Below are 18,672 nucleotides of genomic sequence, written 5' to 3' on the forward strand. Positions count from 1 at the left end.
GTCAGCCTGACAGTCTATCTAAGTTGAAGGGACATCACCTGCAGGCTGAATTACTTAATGGAGAAGCTGTGTACCTGTCCTAAAGAGCCTAGAAGTCTGCCTAGAAGCCTGCCTGTCTGGTAAGAAAGGGAAGGGAGGACAAGGCTGTCCTGGAAGAAGCAAGGTCCGACACATCCCCGGTATCTGTAGGGCGGGCCGGAAAGCCATCCAGCAGGGCCAGCTAATCTGAGGGACAACCCCCCTGCCCTCCCCCACCAAGACTCTCCCAACAGTTCAAGGCAGAAAATAAAACTCTACGACAACATGATTGTTGAGGGCCAGTTGGACATTTGTGTGCTGCCAACCGGCCATTCATGGTTGCATTAGCCAAATTCCTAACACAACGGGGTCTGAATTTACTGACTTCCAGGAGAGCCTGTGTTGGGCTTTTAGCTGCTGAATTTCTGACTACTCTGTGTCAAAGGCCCATGAGGGACAACAACTACTCCAGTGTCGAACACGCCGGCCACAGTGTGGGCTCAATTGCTGATAGTTGGGCCTCCAGAGGGGGCTGCACTTACCAACAGGCCAGGTGTGACTGCTACCTTGGGACTGCTGATCTTCATGCAACTGCAAAGAAAAGACAGAGTGGGTGCCCTACTAAATGCAGTACTACATCCAGGACAAAAGCTTGCTGGTGGGTCACTGCTCTCTCGAGTCCATTCAAGTGTCAGGAAACAGGAAAGAGACCCAGACATGATTGACTCATCCTGTGAAAGGGTAAGACGCTTACGACAGAGCATACACGCATTGGGGTGACTGGAGTGCCAGAACTGCACCTATACTATATTCATGATACTCCTAAATGCCCCTAGAGGGGAAGAGGATATCAGAACCGGATGCACCTGTCTGCCGCACATGGTAGTCTGGCATGTCTGGTAGTCTGACTATCTTTTCACCCAGACTGTCCATAAAGATGATTTTAGCGCCGCTACACACATAGCAGGGTCGATCTCAGACTATTCTCTGGTGGAGTTGCAACTCGATGGTCCGGTTGTGGCCTTCATGCTACCCCCAAGGGTTGATCCGTGATATTTAAAAGACAAGACGTTCAAAGCTCATATGAGAGATGGAGCAGACTTCTATTTTAAGGACAAAAGGCGGCCTGTTGAATCAGCTTGCGTGCTACAGGATGAATTCAAGGCAGTGATTCGAGGCCAGACACAAGCCTTCATTGGGGGAATGCAGAAGGAACGTAAATTGAATGGCGAGGCTCAGGACAGGGAATGTGCTTGGCATGTGGGGAATCAGTTTCTACCCCATTACACCGTCTACTGAAGCAGCACACATTACGCACTAATGAAAAATAGCGTGCACTCATACGCTGGCTACCCAGCATTGTCTCTATGATGTCGGTGATAAAGCCAATGAGTTGCTTGCATGGTTAGAGAGACAAGACAAAGGACGGTACTGGATCCTTGAGGACACTGACAACAAGGGGACGGAAATACTTCCTGAAAGACCTGACCTCGCCAATGCCAACGAATGAGGACCGAGACGCACTAGACCAAGAACAGACAGTAGACTAAATAAATAAGACAATAAGAACCTTGCAAACAGGGCAAGAGACGGGGCCTAATGAGCTCCCCTTAGAATTATATAAATTCCTGATGGATAAAATCAGGGAATGCCTTTGGAGGAGGTTTAAGACTGCCTGAAAATAAGGGTGTCTCCCAGAGGACCAAAGAACGTCTGAGGTGGTGGTCATCCCAAAAAAGGACGAACCAGCAACTGAGTGGGGGTCTTATAGACCTATCTCCCTGCCTAATTTTGAGACTAAGGTCCTTGCATAGGCCCTGGCGATCTGCCTGCAGACAGTAATTGCATCAGCACGACTCATCCTGGACATCCCCCGTCGCAGCCACATCTCCGGACACCTGAGAGACCTGCACTGGCTCCCGGTCAACAAGAGAATCACCTCGCGTCTCCTCACCCACGCACACAAAGCCCTACACGACCAAGGCCCCGGATACCTCAACAGCCGCCTCAACTTCTACGCTCCCACACGCCAGCTTCGATCGGCCGGCCACGCCCTCGCCGCCGTCCCCCGCGTCCGAAGAGCCACCAGAGTTGGAAGGTCCTTCTCCTACCTGGCCGCCAAGACTTGGAACTCCCTCCCGACCTACCTCCGCCTGACCCAGGACCACCTCGCCTTCAGGAAGCAGCTCAAGACCTGGCTGTTCGAGCAGTAGCGACCCCCCCCCCCTAGCGCCTTGAGACCCTCCGGGTGAGTAGTGCGCTATATAAATGCTGTGATTGATTGATTGATCCTGATCAATCAGGCTTTATGCCACACCAGGGAACGCGCTTAAATCTCCGACACCTTAATGGAGTATCGCATGCAACAGGGGATTCCTTTGCTGAACCAGTGGCGCTGCTGTCATGCTCTTGTATGTAGCCCCTCTAGCGCGCATGCGCGTCAATAATACAGTCTCCTGAGTCTTTGCCCTCCGACAGGCATGCTCCTTGTCTCCTATGCTCTTCACACATGCATGGGTTCGCCAGGACCTCTCATATGAGGTATTCCAGTTGATCAGGAGTAGGATGAGAGAATCTCCCTCTACGCTGACCTTTTGCTATATGACACGTAACAAGTCTTCTTGAGTAAACAAATTCTACAAATTTTTCACATATTTGGAGATCATTCAGGAGATCAATTGAAAGAAGTCCTTAATATGCCTGCTGGCGCCAGGGACCCTGTGGCTGCACTCTAGGTGCACAGTTAGGGTGGCACTACATGGCTTCAAATATTTGGGCATGTTTATTAGAAGAGCGCCACAGGCAGGAACGTAGTCCCAAAATTAGACCGGCTTCGGTGGGATGCCCCACACTTGCGGGCGCTCCCGCTTTCCTTACTGGGCCGGGTGGCCCTAATTAAAGTGATGACCCTCCAAGGCCTCCTGCACATCATGTAAAAAACTTCCTTTAAGATCCCACCAGACATTTTTTTTCAAAAGGTAGTCTGAGAACTTCGGCTCCTGTTGTGGGATGGCGGCGCTTCACGCTGAGTAAGTTGCAGAGGGGAGTTTATTAGGGTGGACTGGTGGTCCGGAGCATTCTTAAGTATTACTGGGCCACGCAGCTGGTTGCAGTCAACAACTGGGTTTATTGCGGACTGTGAGGATCCTGCTTACTGGGTAGATAGATTGGCCATGGGCAAGAGAGGTTACCCCACCCTGGTGCTGTATCGAAGAAAGTATGAGTGCACCCTACCTACTCACACCCAAACATTGGTAAAGGTGTGGAGAGAGGCTACCAAGTATTTAGGCTGAGAAGGTACGCTGACTGAAATGACTCCACTGTATGATGGTGATCTCTTAAGTGCAGTGGGAGGATGGCAGGGCTTCACAAAATGGGGATTGATTAGCTTAGAACAGCCCGGCGATGTGTGGAGGGGACAGGCGCTTGTGTCCTTCACGACCCTACAACAAAAGTATAAATTAGGTGAATAAAAACGGTTCTGACATTTCGGATGAGTCACGCTCTGCAAGGTCACATCTGTGTAGGGGAGCAGTTGCTTGATGCATCCCCACTGGAGGAACAGCTGATAACTAATCCCCCGACTGAAAAAGCAATCTCAACCATCTTTAAGAAGTTGATCTACAATTCTCTGGATGCCTTGGGGACACGGAGAGCTGTGCGGGAGAGGGATCTAGGCACGCTTGGCGATGGTGATTGGGTTACGGCCATTCAGGGTGCCAGGGAGGTGGCAATTAGAATTTATTTTTGTCTAATTTAACTACAGATACTGATACTGCCAAATCAATGACCCTGTTTACATTAAAGGGAAGCTTGAACTCAGAGCTCAACAACAGACTCGATTGAATAAATGACCTTCACACTGCTTATCTTGCCAAGACACAGGTACTTTGTAAAACTCTTTTTATTGAACTAGTGCTCAATCGATAGTGTTGGCACCGAAAATACGGGGCACATTAGTGAAAGTGATTAGACCAAAAACAAAACGTCTGCAAATATAGAGTGAGTAACATAGCTTGGCTTGTCTTGACACTCCCTGGCCAAATCCCACTACATAAAACTAGATTGCCCTTTATCGAAGGCAGGTAGTCCTCCCAAGGTTCTGGAGGTCGCTGGGCTGCAAGACAACTTGCCTTTTGGTTCAGGATCATCCAAGGATGCAGACAGGCCAGTAGGACTGGGACCAAGTCCATAGTTCTCTACAGAGCCTCACCCGCAGAGAAGGCCGCAGTGCCCGGCTCTTCTTAGGTCGCCAAGAACTGAAATTCAGGGTCTGGGGATGCCACCTAAAATCTTGATTTAAGGGTGTTACAAGGGAGTGACAGGTAGAGGCTAATGGGCCGCTTTCCTGGGGTGTCTAAACCCTCTATCATGCCCACCTCCTGTAGGAAGGAGACGTAGTCCTAGCCCTGGTTGGATAGGTCCCATCATCTTCAAGATGGTGGGCACTGAAAACTGTACTTCACCTCGCCTCCAGCACCTGAGGGGTGGAGTTGACAGAGGGGGCGGGGGCACACCTCCTATTCTATCTAAGTTTTCCCACCTGTCCTCATGCCTAAAAGGGGATGAGGACCGGAAAAGCGTTTGCTCGCTCTAACAGGAGAGGCTGGCGTCGCATTACAAAGGTGGCAAGGCCTTTGAAAATCCCTGCCACAGATGGCTCTGCCTGACCAGGGGGAGGTGTGAACACCTCCACCCAGGAAAGGCATTGTTATCAACCTCAAAGTGCACAGGCACTCTACCCATGAGGTCAGGACACTGTCTGGTGGTAGCAGGCTGATTCAGGCCAGTCGGTGACCACACTAAGGATTGATAGATCCTTGGGGACCCCTCTAAGGGGCACCCTCTGTGTGCAATTTTTAATAAATCGGACACTGCAATCGGCACAGGTTTATTATGCTGAGATGTTTGGCATCAAATATCCCATATTTCATTGAAACCTTCATGGAGCTGTGGAACTCGTAATGAAAAGTGTGCAGCCAATGTACTTACTATAGAGCTTCCCTGGTCACTTGCAATATCCCGGAATCGACAAGGATATTGCTGGGGCATATCTGCTCATGCAGATATGCACTCACAGGAGATAACCCTAAAGCAGCGTTCACTATAAGGCCTGGTAGAGGGGCGTCTTACCTATATCTCAGACAGTCCCTATGGGCATCGCATACAGGGATGTGTGGCATGTCGACTCTTCAGTTTTGTCTGCACCAAGACACACAGCTGCAGAGGCAGTATGTATGTATGTGTGTATGTATATATGTGCTTGGTGAGGAGTCCCTTAGGATGGCATAATTTGTGCTGCAGCCTTTAGAGACCCTCTTCAACAACAAGGCCCTTGGTACCAGAGGTATCTTTTACAAGGGACTTATAAGTGAGCTAATGGGGTGACAATCGTGGAAACGACTGGTACACTTTAGGGAAGGAGATCTGGCTCAGGGGACCTGGTTGGCAGGGACCCTGTGCACTTCCAGTAAATACTATATCATTTTGCAGGTAAACAGTGAATGCTAACCATGTCCAAAACAGGCCCTTTCCTACATTGAGACATTTTTCCTAGGACAGCGAAACCTCTACAGCAGGTCTTGCTCACAGTCCTTTTACTGTGACTGCCACTACTGAACATTAATCTTGAATTGTTAAAGCAGGGCCAGGATCTGGACAGGAGCCAATGAACAGGAGGGCAACTCACCAGATAATAGAAGTCTTCTGTCTTCACACTCACTTAAAGAGAACAGTGCCATCCCATGTATTGCATGACAAAGAGGCAACAACCCTCAGTGAAACACTCACCTCTCAGATGTGATTCGTTAATAAGAATCAAATAGACATAACGCGTCCCTGGGGACCCCACAGATACACCGTTCCTACCAGTACCATAAACGCTTGGGGTCCCACAGGGAAACCTAACAGTGCTACAAAGGCTTAGGGGCCCTACAGGTAAACCTTTCCTAACCCAGTGCTACAAATGCTATGTCCTCAGTGCAGCAAGACTGGGCACTCTAGGGCAGCAATTAAGTTGCTTGGCATTTATCTACCCTTAGCTAAGCCACGTGATAAAGGCAGTAGATCAGGATGATTCTCCTCGATCAGAAGTAGCTCTCACTATCGAAAAGGTGGAGACCCTGGTAGAACACAAACGCAGACTTGCGGTTAGGCTCTACCAGGACAAGTAGTAAACTATTAATTTATGTATCTGTAGGATTAGATTGCATTGCAAGTTAATTCTTATGTCACTATTTTCCGCACACAACATACAACATAGACTCCTCACGTGCGCCCCCTGATGAAGGGAGAACCCCCAAAATGAATTGGGCAGACTGAATTTGAATTTACTTGGGGAACAGTGGATTTTGAAAGCGATTCTATGAGAATAAATATGCTTAAACTGGAATACAGGTGGATTTGCTTCCAAGGGAAGGAGACATTGATGTACTTTTACGGGTACAAGCTGTGGAGCAGGAGACACAGACCTGATCTAGTCTGGCGCTTTATATAAACAACTGTAGCCAAATACATCTCCCTTCTGGCACGCGATGAGTGGATTTCATAAATATTACAATAATTAATGAAAAATACACGGAATGCATAGACAAGGTTTGCTATGTAACCTCTGGACTCCTGTAAACGTAAACAAACACCAGTAATCAGACACTAGGGACATAACCGGAAGCTCCTAAGATTCTCCTTTTGTTTGGTATCTTGTTTTTGGGAGGTGGGTTTTTAGGATAAGCTATTTTTGGGTGCGTCTGGGGGTGGGGTGTGTCAGGTAGCCCCTGTGGTAGACGATGGGATAGAGGATAAGGAGTGCCATGCCATCCCTTTATATATTTCTCCCCTCTTATATTCACAGTCCTCTTTTACCAGTTGTCAGCTTTGCTGTCATTAAGAAGTGGAGAGAGGGGAATCGGCAGGTGGCCCCTTTAAGCCGGAGCTGAGGACGGACATCAGAGGATACACACTTGAAGAAGGCGGCGGCGGAGAGTGCGTCAGGTTGGTCAGTAGTTGGTCTAGCTACACGCGGCATGGGAACGCGAGGCGTAAAAACCAGCGGGGAAGACCGGAAAGACAGAGAAGGACTAACAGCCTTACGAGAAAGAGAACCGGAGCCCAGGGGAGGTCACAGCTTGTCGGCGAGCAGAACACCCGAACCTGGAGGAGGAGGGAAAGCCGAAGCAGATGACCAGACCTCACTGAAGGACGCGGAGTCACCACGCCATGGAGGGACGTGGCTCTTCCAGGTGCGTTGGCGTCTACTGGGTTTTTGGAACGGGGCTGAGTAAGAGAGGGATGGGAGGGGAGGCTGAGGGTTGAAAGCGACCCAGGGAAAAGGAAATAAGTGAGACGGAAAAGAAAGACAAGAGCAGAAATCATCGGCTACTCTTTTTCTTTTGGTTGCTCCAACCTCTACACCCTCCCTTCACATTTATGCATAGCTATTATTTATCCCCCACATCCTCCCTTGACTAAACCATAAAGCAAAAACACTTACCTGAGTCTTTCCCTTCTGTCCGAGGGACGACGGCGGTCGAGGCTCACCTAAGGGACTGAAGTGGAAGACCCTGTCGGAAAGAAGAATATAACAGAGACAATCAATCATTGTGATTTCCTGTAATACTAATAAAAAGTGCATAACAAGAAATTATTCAATGCAGTGAGCTCCTTCTTGACCGACTCTTCTACAATCGGGAGATACATACTTTCCCTACAGGGAATGGGAGACAGAAACACAGAGTCCAACAGACACACACAGACACACACACACACACAGGAAAGCATAGTAGGAAAACACTATATACAGTTTTTATATGCTTGCATATGTACATTGTATTAGAAAGATGGTGGAACTATTTATACTGTTCAATGTGCTTATTTTGCTAATTACTTTTATCTGCTTATATTATCATTGCAGTTTGGGCTGGACTGTTCCCATGAGGCACAGGGTCAAGACTGATTTGCATATGGCCATGTCTGAACTGGGGTGGCATGGTGAGCAAAATAATGATGGATTTACCCAGATCTCTTGACTGGGGCTGAATGTTTTGATAAGTTCTGCATTCCGTCCATCAAGTGTGTGTCTTTTGCTCTATTATCATTGCAGCACATAAATTCTATACAAGAATTACGATGGTTCAATTAATAATGAAAATGCTAATGTTATATTATTTTAATTTGAATTCATACATGAATTACCCCTAAGCAGAAACTACTTTAAGGAGAAATTTAGGATTGGTACGTAGAACCACTCAATCTTTGTGAAGTTGAAAGAAAGGCTCTTGTATAGTTAATGCCTGAAGTTCATCAACTCTCCTTAGTGAGTTTATCGTTATGGGGAAAGCAACTTTCCATGATAGGAATTGTAACGGACATTTGTGCATTGGTTCAAAAGGCGGGCCCATTAGCCTTGTAAGGATTATGTTTAAGTTCCACTCTGGAGCAGGGGGAATACTTGGCGGTATAACCCTTTTTAATCCTTCCATGAAGGCTTTAATCACTGGTGCTCTGAACAGAGATAGGAGTGTCTATTTTGCAAGTATGCAGCTACGACTCCCAGGTGTAAACAAATGGATGTGTAAGTTAATCCACTTTGCTGTAAATGCAACCGATAACAAATTATGTTCTGCACAAAAGCATCAAGATGATTGATATTGTTGTTGTTACAATAGGCAACAAAACATTTCCTTTTGCCTCATAACATGTTCTAGTAGTAGGCTTTCTAGCTTCCCTGAGAATATATTCATACAGTCTGGTTGTAGTTGTAAATAACCAACCTCTATGACTTCAGGAGCCAAATCGCTAGGTTGAGTTCTCTGGGAATTGGATTTCTGATTTCTCCATAGCTCTGAGTGAGGAGACAAGGTGTGAGATGTAGCTTTTGATGTGGAACCACTGAGAGTTCTAAGGATGAGAGTACCAAGGTTGACGAGAACATGTGGAGGCAAATAAGATCAGTGAGGGACATTTGTCTGAGCTTCCGAACTAGTAATGGAATTAGCAGGAGAGGCGGAAAAGCGTAAGCATATATCCCTGACCAAATCGTCCATAGGCATTGCCTTCGGATGCTGGGTGTGGGAACCTGGATGCAGAGTTTGGGCATTTTGCGTTGTGCACTGTGGCAAACAGATCTGTCTGTGGAAAACCTCAGTTTTGAACGTAGGGAAGAAGAACTTGGGGATGAAGTTCCCACTCGTGTACTTGCTACCTGTGTCTGCTGAGCAGGTCTGCAATCTGATGGTCTACTCCTGGGAGGTGTTCTGCTAGGAGATAGATTTTCTGGCGAATCGCCCAATCCCAAATGCTTTGTGCAAGGTGTGACAGCTGGAGAGAGTGAGTCCCTCCCTGTTTCTGTAGGTAGTACATTGCTGTCATGTTGTCCGTGCGAACTAAGACAGTCTTGCCTACAAGTGTGGTGAGAAATTCGGAGTGCTAGGAACACTGCTAGAAGTTCCAGGTAGCTGATGTGGAGACGTTTGTGTTTGTCCGACCGCAGCCCCTGAACTTTGTAATGTTGAAGATGGGCACCCCAACCGGTTACTGTGGAATCGGGTCTATGAAAGGCTGCCCTTTTGCTAAGTTTTGAGAGTTCCACCACTGCAGCGAGCGATGGTTGCCGCTGTCTACCAACACTAGGTCGGGGTCGCAAATTGCGAGGCTCATTAATATTAATGAGCCTCTCGCAAATTGCGAGCCCATTGGGAATGCCAGCCCTACCAGGGATGCTGGCCTGCTGGGCTCAGCAGACCACCATGCATTTTTTTCTTTCTTTTTTTTTTTAAATGCAGCCCGTTTTTCTTAAAGGAAAGCGGGATGCATTTAAAAAAAAAATGAAACGTTTTCGTTTCATTCTTTAAGGGCAGGCAGTGGTCCCTGGGACCACTGCCAGCCCTTAAAAAATATTTTTAGACATAGTCACAAAGTGGAAGGGCTACCCTGGGGACCCCATCGAAATTGCGACTGCATTACCACCCTCTTGAAGAGGGTGGTAATTTGCAAGTGTTTTGCGACCGCAATTGTGGTCACAAAACATTCACACATAGCATTGCGGATGCAATTAGGAAGGCAATGCCCCTTCCTAATTGCGCCTCGCAATTTCTAAATAGCGAGTCGCAAATAAACTGTGACTCGCTATTTTGGAATTGTACATGGCCAACAGTGATTTTGCATGTGCAAACGGGTTCGCACACCCGTTTGCACATGCAAAATCACATCGTACATCTGGCCCCCTGTGATTGATTCCACTGACTCGCTAGACATTGTTGCAGCGGACACATGTGAAGCCTTGCATGAGGTACGATTGCAACGCAGGATGCCAATATTCCCAGCAGATGCATGAAGACTTTGGCTGGTAATGATTGGTTGAGTTGAAATTGTAATATTGTGGCCTGGATATTGTGAATCCTGGCTATATTGGGAGCGGCGAGAGCATTGAGAGTGTTGATGGAAGCTCCCAGATAAGATTGCACTTGTGCCGGACACAGGTGAGATTTTGTGCAATTATTGTAAAACCCAACTGGTGAAGTAGATGTACTGTTGTCTGATTGTGTAGTGTCCTTGGTAAGGATAACCTAGGTGTCGTGGGCGTAGGATACTATACTGAGTCCGTGCTGTTTGACGATGGTGACGAGGAGGGCCATGTAGATGTTGAAGAGCGTGTGGCAGAGCGGCGATCCTTGTGGTACTCCGCAGTTGATTTCTGTGGGTTTGGAGAGGAAGGTGGCAGTCTGATTCTTTGGGTTCTGCCGGTGAGGAAGGAGCGGATCCAGTCAAGGACGGTTCCCTGTAGGCCGGCGTCGTGGAGTCTGCTGGTGAGAGTGCAGTGGGAGACGGTGTTGAATGTCGCAGAGAGTTCGTGTAGGATCAGAGCTGCAGTGTGCCCTTGGTTGAGGAGGGTGTGGATCTTTGTTATGGCATCGAGTAGAGCGGTCTCTGTGCTGTGGTTGCTGCGGAATCCGGATTGGGAGAGGTCGAGATGGAGTTTTCTTCGATGAATTTTGTTAGCTGGGCATGGACGATCTTCTCTGTGACTTTGGTCACGAAGGGGAGGAGGGAGTAGGGTCGGTAGTTCTTGAGGTCGGTGGGGGCCCTGAGGTCTTCTTGAGCAGGGGTCTGTCCTTGGAATTGATTCCTCTATATCCTCCTCTGTAGAAACCTCTAGAGGAAAAGGATTGGATTTTACCTTTGTAAGAGGAAGCATTTGAGTCTGAGGATGTTGTTTTGAACCCTGCTATGTAAAACGAGCGGTGAAAGGAGCCTCTATTGGATGGAGACTGGAGTACTCCAATGGTTTTTGCTACTTCAGTGTCCTTTTTCTTCATTTCTAAGGATTGTTCAACTGCAGGACCAAACAGGTGTTCTTAGTCAAAGGGAGTGTTCAAAATTGACTATTGAACCTCAGGAAACCCTGAGACCCTAAGCCATGCACGCCTTCTGAGGAGAATGCTGGAATTGATCTCCCGAGCTGAGATCCTAAGCCATGCACACCTTCTGAGGAGAATGCAGGTAGTGATCTCCCGAGCTGCGGTGTCTGCTGCGTCTAAAGCACACCTTATTGAGGAGTTAGAAATTAGTTTCCCCTCTTCAACTAACTGCTGTGCCTTAGTTTTGTGTTCGTCTGGGAGATATTGGAGCAGTTACTCCATCTCATCCCAGTGTGCCCTGTTGTACCTAGCTAGTAGGCCCTGTGTGTTTGCGATGCGTCAATGGTTAGCGGCTTGAACAGCTACTCGTTTCCCCGAAGCATCTGTAAGTTTGGATTCTTTATCTGGGAGAGGTGCATCCCCACAGGTTTGCGAGTTAGCTCTTTTGCGAGCGTTGTAGAGAGTCAAGAGGTAATTGTCCCTTAATAAACACAGGATCTGATGGTGAGGGTTTTATTATTTATCTACCCTTGGAGTTAAAATACATTCTCTGACAGGGTCTTTAAAGATATCATCTGCATGCCTCATCATGCCTTCAAGCATAGGGAGTGTTTGACTTGACCTGTGCGTAGACTCAAGTGTTTCAAATAGAAAGTCCTCCTCTAATGTCTCTTTATGTGATGATACCCCATGATACTCTGCTGCTCTGGCAATGAGCTGTTCATAAGCCATATTATCATCTGGTGGTGATGGCTTTGCTGGGTAACGGTCTGGCTCATTGTCTACTGGAGGGTCACTGGTGTAATCATTCCATGGGTCTTCAGGCAAATGAGTATCATCATCACCTTGTCCACATCTGGATCTGGATGTGGAGATCCCTGAGGTATTATGTGTAAGAGCTCTTCAATTATTAACTGTGGAGAAGAAGGTGGCGACGGGGAGGGTTGTGGGGCAGGATTAACATGGTTAGTAGCCATGTCCTTCTTCTTTAAGGGAATCCTATCAGAAGTGTCCTCTCCAGGATGCTTGTGTTTCGCTGGATTTATGTCCAGTATCAGGATTAATTAAAATGTTCTTTTGTTTGGGATCCAATTTTGCCTTAAGAACGTCTAAAATTGGTTCTGGAGGCTCGAGAACATTGTCCTCGGATTTCGGCTAGTCTTTAGAATGTTTCGGCTCAGAAAGGAGATTGGGTTTCGAAGCGGAGGGTTTTGGCTCCGAAGCATGATTGTGTTTCGCGGCGGAAGGTTTCGGCTCCAAACCAGATTTGTCCTTGGAGCCTGATGATTTCGGATCCGAAGGTCATTTCTTCTGACTCGATCCGGAGCGGGAAGGCTTGGCGGTTTGTTTTGGTGCCGAGGGACGTGGCGTTGGAAACATTGTCTCGTGCCGACTTTGGCAAGAAGGCAGAGGTGGTGCTGTAGCCTTATAAGTTTTAGAAGAGGATTTAGGGGTCTTCAGTACTCACGGCACCATGTCCCGAAGGCACATCTTAGGACTCCAGATAGACTTGGAATCGAACTCTGGAATCGAGAGGGCCTCTTCTTCAACAGAGGACGCTTCTATCTCTTCTAGGTCAGATTCTTCTGCAAAGATATCCAGAGTGTTTTGAATGCTTTGGCTCTGCCTCTCTAGTCATCGAGCCTGATGATCGGGTAGAGTCCTATTGGACCGAAACAAGTTACAAGCGTCGCAGTCTTCCTCCTTGTGCTCCGGAGAGACACATAAGTTACAAACTTGATGTAGGTCAGTGCGAGGGTACTTTGCGTGGTACCAAGGAATGAAATGGAATGGAGTCTGTTCCATTTGTAGAAGGCTGGCCCTACGTAGCCCAACGGTTGCCCACAAGGTTTTCTATCAATAATGGAGAGTTTGTCGATCAATCTGAAATGCGGAGAACAAAGAAATGCATACTGAAACAATACTGTTGCGGGTAGAGTGTATTGCTGCGCACCGAGGGGAACCCGAGGAACGGTTTCGGAGCGCAGCAATACACATCCGAACCCGTTGGGGGTAAAAAACAATCTAACAATGGAGTCAATGCCCATGTGCACTATCACCGAAAGGAGGAGTCACCTTACGTCGTGACTGGAAAGACTTCTTCAAAGAAAAACAACTTGCAAACATCCGGACCCAACACAAGATGGCAGGAGTATGAAAAGCATGTGCATCTACAGCACACATGCCTCGAACAGAGAATTAATGGTCCCAAATCCCTGCCGTGGTATCTTGTCATGTTGTGGCTGAGTGTGCTATGTGATGTGGCAGGCTATAGTGCTTGGTGTGATTTAGTCATTTTTGACACGGTGGAGTGCTAAATGGTTAGGCAATTTTTGATTTTCTTTGTTTTTGTGATCGTGTGATATAGTGCGATACCTACCGTATGATGTAAGTAAATAAATTACATTGCTATTATACGGTAAGGATGTGGGGGTGAGTGTATTTAGGGCCGAAGCCTTGCTGATTATATGCAGAATAACAAGTCTGGGAGGTCACTACTGACTAGGGCAGGTTAGCCGCTGCACAGGCCTTGGGCATTGATCCTATTGAGGATAATATGTGACGGGCACTGGGGACTGGAGCTGGCTAGCAACAACGCTAGCCTCTGGTATTCATTACAGGCAGGGTAACAATACATGTCAATGTTGACTGGAACTGGTTGGCAGTAGAGTTAACCTCTGGTTTTGAATATTTGCAGGATTTAAGGTACAGGGGTCACTACTGACTGGAGTTACTTAGCAGGATAATAAGTCTCAGGGAGTCAATACTGACTGAAGCTGGTTAGTATGATCACTAGTCCCAAGGTGCTACTAATGACTCAAGTTGGCTAGAATGATAACAGGTCCCAGGGGCCAGTACTAACAGGAGCTGGCTAGTAGGCTTACATACAGGTCCAAGGGGACACTACTGACTGGAGCTGGCTAAAAGAATAACAGGCCCAAGGGTGGTGGGGTGCGAGTGGCACCAGTGACCAGAGTTGGCTAGAAGCATTGACAACCTTTGGTATTGATTAAGTGCAGGATTATAGGTCACAGGTGGCACTGCTGAATACAGCTGGCTAGCAGCAGTGGTTTGCCTCTGGGAAGAAGGAACTAAGAAAGCATAACTGGATATACTGGTTTCTTTAATACCGGTAATTGTTTACACATCCTACACATCACTGTCACAACATGCATTGATATATTACACTACCAAATTACAATATTCTTATATTCATTTGATGTGAGTGTTCGCCTTAATATGCCTGCAAAGTTACATGATTCTTTTAGGGCCCAGAACCATTTTATTTAGTGACGTCCATCTGCACACTTTCCTGCATCTTGTAGTAAATTGAATATTGACAAACAGAAGTTTTATTTCCAGAAACAGTGAATTCTGCAGCTTGTCTGTGTATCTTTGATCTGCACCTCACAGACTCATCACATTCTTCTGGAAAGAAGATCCTGCCTCCTACTCATTAGTGTCGTTTCAGTAACTGCTTCTATCACGTGTTCATGTTTCATTGACTTGTATTAGGAGAAAAGTGTATAAAAATACATTGTGTAGCATTAGCATTATATATTCCAACTTGCTTTAGGGTGGATGCTCTCGTCCATTGCAAAGACAATTGTCACTTGTTAGTTTGCTTGGCCTTTTGCTATTTTTGCATTAAATGTATGATAGATTTGTTGGCCTCCTGGTGTGCTGCGTTTTATTTTACATAGCACAAGAGATGCTGAGGAAAATGACAGTCCAGTATACACATTCTTCATATAAATCAACTCACAGTATACTCTGGAGGTTCAGTCCTACAGACATTATCTCTAACTGAACACAGGCACCCTCGGAAGCATGTGCTTTTCAAACCAGTTGCCCTCTGATGTGGCGTCCGTCCTCGTTATTGGATAAGTCAGTATGTCCTGAATTTTAGGAGGGTTACCGTATCTAGTGCACCCTGTTAGACAGCGCTCACCTGTGGTAGTAAGATGTTTATAGGCACCTTATCACCTATGCACGGCGCAGGGCTTTGATTTACAGAGCTCCTCACGCTGTGGAGAAGATTAGGTCACATTTACCCATTTTCCCATATTTGGTCCTGATGAAATGCCAACAGATTGCTCCATGACTACACAAGGCATGAAAAACGTTGACCTGAAGTATAGACCCCAGCTTACCAGCAGGTCCATAGGTGATCAACACTTTCACACAGTGATAGGGGCCATTAGTTCCTCAATTTCTCTGCCACTGTTTTGAATCTCAACATGGACCAGGATGATCACATTAACTATATTGTGGCAACTGGTAGATAGTTGATCTTATATTCAGACTTTCACCAATCTCACATCTTATGACACAACATCCTCGGTCCTACTATGCTCATCCGGCGTCCTACAAAGTGCCCTCTTGTGGTGCCCGCCAGGCATTGTAGCGCCGGCCTGGTGAGGAGTATTGCCCAATGATGAAGCATGTCACCTTTAGGTGAGTGAAGGCAACTTGTCTTAAAAGCACATGCTTCCTAGGGTGTCTGCGTTCAGTTACAGATAATGACTCTGGGACTGAACCTCCGGAACAGTATACTGTGATTTGATTGTTTTATTTTAACAAATGTACATAGCAGATATTGGTCCTTCCTTGTTTCACAAAAATGATCGGATACCTGCCTCGGAGCGCACTTCTTACAGACGAGTATGGGGTTATCATGTTGCTGCTACAAGCTCCTTACCTGTGCGAGTTATCGGGAACGATGCAGGGGCAGACCCAAACCAGCCACATGTGGAGATCAATGACAAACACTGAAGAATTAACACAGCTTCCAAGCTGGTGACCATTACTTAATTGACCCTGAAAATAAAAGACACATTTTTAGTATTCTGGTGACTCATGACCATAAAAAACAAAGGTTATAAATTCAATAATGTGTCAAATACTTAAAAAATGGAACTGGATGTGCTGAATCGGATGTTGTCCCAGGTCAAGCGTGACACCCTCCAACACTATTGCTTATGGGACTTGTAGTTTTTTTTTTCTCATTAAAAGGATGGGTTCTAAAGTCCCTGTGTTCTAAGCGCTGTTGGTTAAAATCAGAGGCCTTAGTGAGGGTGAAGCATGACACTGCTCTGCTTAGCAGTGAGATTACTGACAGTTCCCCAGCCCTTCCATTCTTTGACCGTCAGAGGCTCGTCGGCCGTTCATATTTTTTTGCAGCGACTAAGAAACTTTTATTGCAGCTTGTGCCAACTGAAGAGATAAAACGCCTGGGCATGTTTCATTAACTACTGATAAGCATGAATAATAAAGAACATGAGTTTCTAGAAAACTATCAAGCACCCAATCAGAATCAGCCACCCTTCACACCCAGCAAATCCTACTCTATGGCAGGGTGATGCCTGCTACTATATTACAGGTTACTTCCGACAAAATCTGATTTATACATTCATACTCCAGGGTGCTGCCAGCTATCGCGTCTGCACACAGCAGTCTGGAGCCACTCAGGAAGGAGGTAAGCTCTTCACTTCATCTTAAGCCCTTAGGTTACATTCACAGCCTGATGGGTCCGGAGAACGTTATCCTCGCTCTAACTTCGCCGAGCAGATAGACGTAGCCCATCACAGGCTGTGTTGTGTGCTGGGTGATGCCTGGCATCTTATTATCATTGGCGGATGGATGAAGCTCTGATAGGAGCTACTAAAAGAAGAAGAGCAGAGAGACAGGACCACAGATCGCCACAGAGCGACAACTGCCCAGAAGCTGAAGAAAGAACTCTGGAACAGCAAACCTCCTGCACTCTGGAGATTCTCCAGGGTAAGCAAATGATGGTAATGAAATGCAAACTGCAGCATTAAGGTCACACACTACAACATCATTCCCTTTAAACAAAAGGTAACAGCCTACAAGAAAAAACGAAACAAAAAGCAACAAAACTAGAAAATGCATTTCCAAATGCTGCAAAAGAGAAACAGTTAATACAATTGAAAAATATTAAACTTTGTTGGTACCTTAGTAATGTGCTTACTTCTGGGCTTCACTCCATCTGCAGCAATAGCGCCCTTATAGGAGAAATTACTGCTGTGAGTCTCAGAGTCTTCAGCATTACTGGTCTCAGTCACGAAGACTGTGGTGTCGGAAGATAACGTTCTCTTATTTGGCTTTACAATTCAACCAGTCACGCCATCGCTTTTAGCAGACATGCTACTGTCGACAGCATCATAACTTCAGGCAGACCAGCAATGCGGATCTCACCACTCACACTGGGTGAATATTCAACAAGCACGGTTTCGGCTTACCAAGCAGAACAAAAGAATCGGGTCTCATAACCATACCCAGAGCCACAGCTAGCTCTGCCGCCACTTGAGCACACCCAAACACCTCAGCACTTAAGCACCAGTCCCAGGGGAGACCATCTATGAAGTCCTTGTTAACTTGCACCACTTCTGGGTCAACACAAGCAGCATCATGGACAGTGTCTAACACCGCTACCACAAACATTCATGAACATCCAAATCCTCTTCACCCAAACTACTCAAAAGTGGCTTTCTAGATAAGCAGCCAGCCCTGTAGTGTCTGTCTCTGTGTACAAATGTGATGCCAAAGTTGTAATTTTAAAAACAGCCTTAGCAGCCTTACTGGGGCCTTACTGACACCATTAAGGGTTCAAAGCAAAGGGCTGCGGTCTGTGTACTTTAAAAGATGCATGCCCCCAGACCTCTTCTGGACAATAAAGACTGGCGAAACCATTCAGAGGAATTGGTGACATCATAAATCATGTAAAAGGGCAGTAAGCTCACTCCGTACCCTCAGAAAAACAGAGCGCACTCTATGAATGAGAGGTACAGCCTGAGCTTTAAGTTTGATACAATGCTCAACCCATTCACTGCACCCACTCGGTTAACAATAGGAGAATGTAGTAAAGTATTCTTAATGTCATTGGCATCAAAATCTACATTCGATACAGGCATGTCACTCAACACCGCTGGATTATCAGGACCCGGCCTTATAGCGAAACCCAACTTAGTCTGATTCTGCCATTCCATCCCTTACCTTCCATTGATAGATACATACATTTTTGAGGGAATCTTTCTACCCAATCATTCCAGCAGACTAACAAAGTAATCCAGTATATATCAATATCCTGCTCACCTAAGGCTTTAGGATTTATATTGGAGCTGGTCAGCTGTTTCTCACATCTCTACTTTTTTCAAAGGCTACATCACACAAAATCTTGATGGGTAGTCCTGAATCCGCCATTCCATTTAACAACACCGTACCAGCATGAACCATACACAAGGGACAGATTACCTGTCGCATGAAGGTGGAACGAACT

At 46.6% G+C, this 18,672-nt stretch overlaps 1 protein-coding gene across 1 annotated transcript in view; it reads right to left on the reverse strand.

Moving 5' to 3' along the window:
- The window catches only part of LOC144805579 (uncharacterized), a 483,457-nt gene that overhangs the window by 302,488 nt on the left and 162,297 nt on the right, over positions 1-18,672 (reverse strand). Inside the window, 1 exon segment of the mRNA XM_078672106.1 lies at positions 12,060-12,250. Within this exon segment, the coding sequence (XP_078528232.1) occupies positions 12,060-12,250 (191 nt within the window).

This window comes from Lissotriton helveticus, chromosome 1_2 (genome assembly GCF_964261635.1).
Source record: "Lissotriton helveticus chromosome 1_2, aLisHel1.1, whole genome shotgun sequence".
Lineage (NCBI taxonomy): Eukaryota > Metazoa > Chordata > Amphibia > Caudata > Salamandridae > Lissotriton > Lissotriton helveticus.